Source organism: Lontra canadensis, unplaced genomic scaffold, assembly GCF_010015895.1.
Source record: "Lontra canadensis isolate GAN:19392208 unplaced genomic scaffold, GSC_riverotter_1.0 scaffold75, whole genome shotgun sequence".
NCBI lineage: Eukaryota > Metazoa > Chordata > Mammalia > Carnivora > Mustelidae > Lontra > Lontra canadensis.
This window is the reverse complement of record NW_022631069.1, coordinates 9,606,492-9,614,484: the sequence shown is the minus strand read 5'-3', so window position 1 is coordinate 9,614,484 and position 7,993 is coordinate 9,606,492. Positions and strand designations below refer to the sequence as shown.

General features: G+C 50.1%; 1 protein-coding gene across 1 annotated transcript in view; it reads left to right on the top strand.

Moving 5' to 3' along the window:
- Positions 1-5,590: 5,590 nt before the first annotated feature.
- The window catches only part of LOC116881505 (glutathione S-transferase Mu 1-like), a 3,109-nt gene continuing 706 nt past the window's right edge, over positions 5,591-7,993 (top strand). Inside the window, exons 1-6 of the mRNA XM_032881274.1 lie at positions 5,591-5,664; positions 5,998-6,073; positions 6,518-6,582; positions 6,884-6,965; positions 7,063-7,163; positions 7,921-7,989. Coding sequence (XP_032737165.1) covers positions 5,629-5,664; positions 5,998-6,073; positions 6,518-6,582; positions 6,884-6,965; positions 7,063-7,163; positions 7,921-7,989 — 429 coding nt within the window. The 5' untranslated portion in view covers positions 5,591-5,628. The remainder of the gene's footprint in view (positions 5,665-5,997; positions 6,074-6,517; positions 6,583-6,883; positions 6,966-7,062; positions 7,164-7,920; positions 7,990-7,993) is intronic.

The window sequence follows — 7,993 nt, the reverse complement described above, 5'->3', positions numbered from 1 at the left end:
ATAAAAGGTTGGTTCATGTGTTTGAAAATCCCACCCACCAATCTTAGATTCTAGCCTATTACAGGATATGATTGAAATACGATTCCCTTCTACAAGGGACTCAGACAATAACTCTAGCTTTATCATTAACAGGTCTGAGCTACTTTTCCAAACACTCACCTGTGATCAACAGCAGGAGATTTTCTGTTCCGGAAAAGACACCTGAGTTAAACTGCCCTTGAGCTTCGAGGATCTTAGTATCCTATTAACTGACCCAATATTAGAATTGCAAAGTATTGATCCTCAGGTTAATATTTACCAGCTCAAAAGATATATAACACTTCCTCCTGAGGACTGCAGGACCATTCTATTGGAAATCTTAAACTGAGATTCTTTGGAACCTTCTAGAAGATGCTGCTTCAGAAGTGGACAGCTTCTGCTCAAGACTTTGGATCGAGATTAACATTATGTCAACTCAAAACCGAATCATATCAATCCTATTAGAAAGAGGATAACTTAATTCCTTTGCTTCCTTGAAAGGGAAATCAGCACTGTGCCTTTTGGCTTGGAGACCTATTGCTAGGACCAATAGTCATTTTGTTTCTATTAATAGCTGATTTTACAGTTGTCCAATGCCTCATGCCCTTCAATGCTACTGCACAGCCACTGTCACGCTGACAGTTCAACTCATCCTATAATTGAGGGAGAAGAGAAAAATGAGCTCTGGTTTAACTCCATCCTCCATGCTCCATGCACACTCTTCTGACCTTAGGAAAATGCCAGCATTGGGAGAAATCTGGATTTCATAAATTAATGTCTTGGCGTCTGACTTTGTCATTGGCCCAAAGGTGGGGTGGGGGAACTGAGAAACAAAGAAAGTAGCCCCTGCTATCTCAGAAGAGTGTGCATAGAGTGTAGACCTCAGTGTCGTTGCAAGCTGCTCAGATCCAATAGGACCCTGTTCTTCTCTTGTTTGCTTATTTATTTTTAAAACTTAAAGTATAGTCCACATACAAGATTACATTACTCTCAGTCATACAACATAGTGACCTGACATTTAACATACATCAGGAAATGCTCACCATGAGAAGCATAGGTACCAACCGTCACCATACGTTAATTACAACGTTCCTGATCGTATTCCCTATACTGTACTTTTTATTTCCGTGACATATTTATTTGATAACTGGAATTTGTACCTCTTCATTCTATTCCCCTACTGGACAAGTCATCCCAGTTACTCTGAGACCACGAAAAAACAAAACAAGACCACTTTATGATTTTACCTAATCACAAACAAAAGGGCACTGTGACAAGATACCCAACCATAGAACTCTCCTCAACTCTGACAGCCCCCCACCACCCCGCTTCCTGGGACCCTTCCTCACATCACGCAAGCAGAACCCGGATCTTCTGATGAGGTTCTTCTCACACTCTCTTCCTGAGACACTCTGGTTTTCTGCGCGTTCTCCTTGGCTTCAAGGACCAATAAAACCAACTTCCTACTTCTCTGCATTTCTCATGGTCTTTGGTTGGAGGGCAGTGACAGTGTCCATCACGGTCATTTAAATTTCTCAGCCCTTGGGGCGCCTGGGTGGCTCAGTGGGTTAAGCCTCTGCCTTCCGCTCAGGTCATGATCCCAGGGTCCTGGGATCCAGCCCCCGCATCGGGCTTTCTGTCAGCAGGAAGCCTGCTTCTGCCTGTCTCTCTGCCTACTTGTGATCTCTGTCTGTCAAATAAATAATAAAATCTTTACAAAAAATAAAAAATAAAATTCTCAGCCCAGATAGTAAAGCAATGCTGTGTCTGATGGTGACTGTTCAGGCTGTTGCTTTCTTTTACAATAATTACACTTCTCAGATGCCCTTGACTGTCTCTCTCCTATTCTGGTCTTGCTCTCTCTCATTCTTTTTTTTCCCCAAAAGTCTTATAAAAAGATATTCAAAATTGTAGAAAGTGAGTGAATCGGGGGAAAAAATGAAATAAAGAGACAAGAAACAGCAGTGAGTCAGGGCCCAAATTTACCCAGAATGAACATCATGAGATCCTGTTTTCTTTCCAGATGACAGAATTTGGCTATGACTTGCCTAGAACTCAAGGCGAGAGTGAAGTACAATTTGTTGGGTAATTCTGTGCCTGTAAAAAATAAAAGTGAAAAAGTGAACCAGTGGCTTGCGGAAAGCCACCTGTTCCAGGAATAACCCCTTAGAAGAACGTTTCCTGCTCCCATGAAAGCTAACGAATACCAAACATATCCACAAGGGAAAAATCCAATGACATGTTTCAAGGCACTATCCTTTGCAACATCCTTCTAAGGAAGTGTTTCAGGATCCACTGCAATAAGAACTGCCACCCTTCACTGGCCACTCTGCCGTGCTGACACCCCCACCCCCCCCAAGAAGCCATTCTTCCTGCGCATGGGCAATCCCCGGCTGGCTCCATCCATCCGCAGGGCTTTGAGGAATGTCAGTTATCTCTTTCCAGGCCTCCCTGGAACCCCGTGGGCAGCTGGTTGAGGTGGAGGACCTAGTCCCTTCCTTAGGATGGGCCCTGTGTCACCTGCAGGTGATAGCCAGTCAAGTTTCCCTTCCTTCTTCCTGGCCCCAGAGCCATAGCTTTCTCCGGCTTCTCTGATGGGAGCCCCCAAAAGCAAGGGGACTGAAAATACCTGAGGTTCTTTCTTTGTCAAAGATCTATAATAAATACTCTGGGAAGGGACACACAGGTATTTGAGTACCTTTTGTAAGAGCCATCAGCAGTAGCTGGGGCGGGGGTGTCTTTATTTATTTATTTATTTTTTATTTATCCATTTGACAGAGAGAGTGCACAAGCAGGCAGAGCGGCAGGCAGAAGGAGAGGGAGAAGCAGGCTCTCCGTCGAGCAGGGAGCCCTTTACAGGGCTTGATCCCAGGACCCTGGGATCATGACCTGAGCCACTCAACCTACTGAGCCACCCAGGCACCCCAAGCCAGGGCCTCTTAATCCCTTCTGCTGGTTCTGTTTGTAGAGATGTCCAAGAGCCTCAAGGGTCAAGTCCCACAAAAGGGAGCCTGCTTCTGCCTCTCTCTCTGCCTGCCTCTCTCTGCCTACTTGTGATCTCCCTGTCAAATAAATAAATAAAAAATCTAAAAAAAAAAAAAGAAGATACATTAAAAAAAAAAAAACAACAACTGCCTTTCAGAGAGCGAGTCTTCAGATCACACTTAAAAAATTGTGGTAAGGTACACATGACATAAAATTCTCCTTCTGAACCCAGACTACACTTTTGGGACCCCTCAGAGGATGGCTTTAACAGAGCTGAGCTTTGGCATTTCATACCTGCCTGCTGTGTCGGGAGACCCTGAGGAAAATCCTTTTTGTGGGATCCAGGACCACCTCCCAGCACTGCCATACCAGGTGGCTCCTTGTCGACCTCCTCTTGCTCTAGACCAACACCATCTAGTGGAAATATTCTGGTCATCTGTGTAATTTTAAGTGTTCTAGTAGCCACATTAACAAGTACAAAGAGAAAAAAAAAGTAACTTTAGTAATATATTTTATTTAACCCTATATATCCAAAATATTATAATTTCTACATGTAAATCAATTTAAAAATCATTAATGAAATATTTTACAAGCTTCTCCCCTCCCCCCACCCTTAAGTCTTTGAAATGTGATGTTTACTTTATACTTAGAGCATATCTCAAATTGGACCCTAAATTTTCACTGGAAATATTTGACCTGTGTCTAGATTTCAAAATATTTACAGTTGAAAAAAATTGATTCACATACCCAGCATGTCCCAAACACACCTTAATGCTTTTCATAACCAAATGGAGTATCAGCTTTATTTTATTTTATTTTTAAAGATTTTATTTATTTATGTGACAGATCATAAGTAAGAGGCAGGCAGGGGGTGGGGTGGGGTGGGGGAGCAGGTTCCCTGCTGAGCAGAGAGCCCAATGAGGTCCTCGATCGTAGGACCCTGAGATCATGACCTGAGCTGAAGGCAGAGGCTTAACCCTCTGAGCCACCCAGGTGCCCCAGAGTATCAGTTTTAAAAATAAGACTCATTAAAATGAAATGAAATGAAAACCTGAGTTTGTCAGTTGTACCAGTTGCCCACACGTGGTTGGTAGATACTGCGTGCCCAGCACGGTTCTAAAGCACAGGTTCTTGAGGGTTGCAATTTTTTCTTTCATTCTCAGAATCAAACATAGGTAGTCCAGCACGTAGAGGTACTGAAATGTTTGTTGAGTGAAGAGCTAGCAGGGTTAGGACTTTCAACAAAGGAACAAATCAAGAGCATAGCAACATGTTTATGGAACAGGAGGGGCCTGGATCTGTGTAGCCCAACTTCTCTGGGATAGACCTCCCTCACCTAAATCCTTTTAAGATTCTAGAGAACCCTCCCGTCCAACCCTGTGTGGATGTTTCCATACATCCACGAAACCTTGCAATATCCTTTATACAAAGGGAAATGAGCCACGGGCCAAGCTCTGTCCTACTCACCTAGTTTGAAATACTCTCCTGCCTTCAGGGAAGAAAGCTGACCAGTAGGACATTGTTGTCACAGATCACAGAAGAACCTGAGAAGCCACCTGAGCCTCCCTGAGCCACAGAAAAGCACACATGGTTGGGAAGCCAGGGTCAGGCCAGAATGTGTGGACTAGAGGACTGAGGGTCTGCTGGGGGCCAGCTGGACTGTGATCCTGTGGGGAGACCTCCACCCTCCTGCAGGCCACCCCCTCTGTCTGCCCTCTGTGGCAGGACAGGTGACTGGCCAGGCAGAGGACTCCCCTTCCCCCTTCAGTCACATTCTGTGTGTGACACCATCAACTCCCTGTCACTGTCCTGGCCACGTAGGGACATCCTGCTGACTGGCAGGGCATCTCTGGGACTGCACCGCCTAACCCTGCCCTTGGCTGGGCCTGTTTCTGGATTTCCATTCACAACTTCAGTCTCAAGGGTCATTGATTCATTTCCGCTTGAGCTAAAGTGTCTCAGCCACGTGACTGAAGGGCTGAGGCTCCACATGCCCTGAAGGAAACACTGAGACCAGGGTTCCATTTCTCTGGCCCTAGTCCTGGGCGGTAGTTACCACCCACCGATAGTGTTCTCCGGGGCTCGTCTTGGGAGGAATTTTCAGACTGGCCTGAGTCCTGGGCTTCCCGGGACAGGCGCTACTTTACACTCCCGGTTTGAAGGACCCCGCTCTTTGGCTTTATTTTGGCAGCCAGAGACTCCCCTCATCCCTGAGATCTGGGCAGCATAGGGGCGAGGCGGAGTGATGCCCAGGGAGAAGAGGGAGAAGGGTGTGCGCTTTCTGTGATTCAGGCTCGCCCCCGAGCGCCCCGCCAGCTCCCAGACCTGGAGAGAGAGCTCCGCACTGGACAGGGAGCCGCGGGCTGTCGGGGAAACCCGGCAGCCCGAGGCCAGGAGGCCATTCCCCACTACACCCGTCCTGCATCCGCCGGGCAACGGCCGACGGAGCGCGTCTCTCCTCACAGCGCTTGCGCCCAGAGCCTCGGGTGGTAGAGGCTGGCCGGGGCGGGGCACGGCACAGGCCGGGCCTAGGAGCGCAAGTAGGCCCCGCCCCGCCCCCCACCATGAAATTCCAGCCTACTTCGGTCTAGGCGTTACGCTGAGACCGCGAAGCGCTTGCAGACCATGGCGGTGATCTTGGGTTATTGGGACATCCGCGGGGTGAGCGAGGGGGCCGCCGGCCTGGGTGGGAAGGAGATGAACGGGGGCAGGAAATGCTGTGCGGTAGACACCAATACAACCAGAATGTTCCTGCTCAGGACTGGCTGCAGTTCAGCCCTTTCCAGCGGTCTGTCTTTCTCAGGTGGGCACGTTTCTGAATCCCCTGTGTGTATGGCGGGGTGGGGTTGGGGCAGCGGGGTGGGGGTGGGGGCAGCGGGGAGATGAGGAGGGGGTGCCGATGCATGTATGTGCACGTGTTCGCGGGTGGGGGCCCTGGCGTCTGTAAGGGTACCTGCAGCTGTTAAAGGCACCGACCTTGGGCGTCTCTGGCAGCTGGCTCACGCGATCCGCCTGCTCCTGGAGTACACAGACTCACCCTATGAGGAGAAGAAGTACACCATGGGGGACGGTAATAGCATCCACCTCGCAGTCTGACTTTTGGCCTATTCCTGCTGATCTGGTACCCAGCACCCCATGCCCTGGCCACCTGCAGCTCCCTCTGCCGCCCTCCCCCAGCTGGAGCAGGGCCTGCCCTTCCCTAACTCCTTCCAGGTGCAGCTGGCCTTAGGAGGCAGGAATGAGAGGGCATTGCTGGACCCTCTGTATGGGGTTTGGGATGGGTTCCCCTTAGGGCTTGCATAAACATTCTGTAAGCTTACTCATGCAGGTTCCAGAGCCTTTTAAGCCTTCCTAGCCCCCAAACCCAGACTGTGATATTTAGTGTCCCAGATCCCCCTTTTGGAGAGCTTGGCCACTGATCCTTGGTGGGCGCCCTCCAACCCCCAACCCCCTCCCCAGACCCAATGAGAGTGGGCTCTGGGAGGTTTGTTTCACTCCATCTTCTCCACCACAGCTCCGGACTATGACAGAAGCCAGTGGCTGAATGAAAAATTCAAGCTGGGCCTGGACTTCCCCAATGTAGGTGCAGGGGGTGGCGACAATGTGGGGGCAAGTGAGAGGGGGTGTCTACACTGCCTGCTTTCCCAGCTCCAAGGTGACCAGATTTGCCGGCTTCTGCTAGCTTCTCTGCTTCCTGGTTCTTGTCCCTGCCTGTCCCCCATGCTCTCTGCTCCAGCTCATTCCTCCATTTTACAATGGATTGATTAAGCAGCTAGCAGGGGCAGGCCGTGTGAGTGCCAGGTTTCGTGTCTCCCCTTTCTTAAGGGAGGGGGTGCCGGGGAGTCCGTGGCCTACCCACCTGCCCGTGTTGTCCTTATAGCTGCCCTACTTAATTGATGGGACTCACAAGATCACCCAGAGCAACGCCATCCTTCGCTACATTGCCCGCAAACACAACCTATGTGAGTGGGCTGGGGTCGGGATGTGGGGAGCGGTGGGGTGCCCCTGGGCCTGCCTGGGTGGGATGCTGAGGGTGAGTGTCTGTTGTGTTGGCTGTAGGTGGGGAAACAGAAGAGGAGAAGATTCGTGTGGACATTTTGGAGGACCAAGCTATGGACACCTCCAATGAGCCGGCCAGGGTCTGCTATAGCCCTGACTTTGTGAGTCCCATCCCTGGGAGCTGGGATGGACAGGCTTTGGACAGGACACTGGACTCTTGTGTCCCCTCAACTTTGTATCTATTTGCCATTTGAACCCTGTGCAGCTACTGTTCCCCCAAGCCAGTCCCTATACTGTCACTGCAGTGACAATGCATGGGATGAAACTCTGCCTCAGTTCTTGCTATTCTTAATAAGAGTCCAACTGCTCCCCGTATTGGAGCCCAAATCTCTGGAAGCATTCCAGCTTGGTTGGAAATTCAGTTACTGGACAGTTGCTTGTTCGCTCAGCACTGTCTTCCTGACAGCCCCAGGCCTGAGCACAACTGGCCAGCAAGCAGAGCAGGGAGATACGGCTTTGTACCTCCCTCTCCTCTGTCTCTCAAACTCCACACCTTTCCAGGGACTGCTCAAGGACCGCTGCTATCTGTCTCCCAGCAGGCAGAACTGGGGACTTGTTTCCCCAGGCCATTTCAATTGATTACTTCATTGCCTCTTGGAGATGAGTGGTGACAGATCTAGGGACAGCAAGGTGGGGTTCTCTGCCTTCCCACAGCCTCCCACAGGTGGGAGGTGGGACCCAGTAGGATCTGCTGGACACAGCTTGGAGAAATCATCACCTGGGCAATGATGCCCCCTCCAGAGGGGGGCTAGGGCCGCTCACCTCTGGCAGCTGGGGGTCAAGCACAGCCCGGGGACACCTGCCTCTCTGCCATGGGAGTCTGAGTCTAAGGGTGGTGACGGCTGTTCTGTGCCTCAGGAGAAACTGAAGCCTGGGTACCTGGGGGGCCTCCCTGACAAGATGAAGCTCTACTCACAGTTTCTGGGGACGA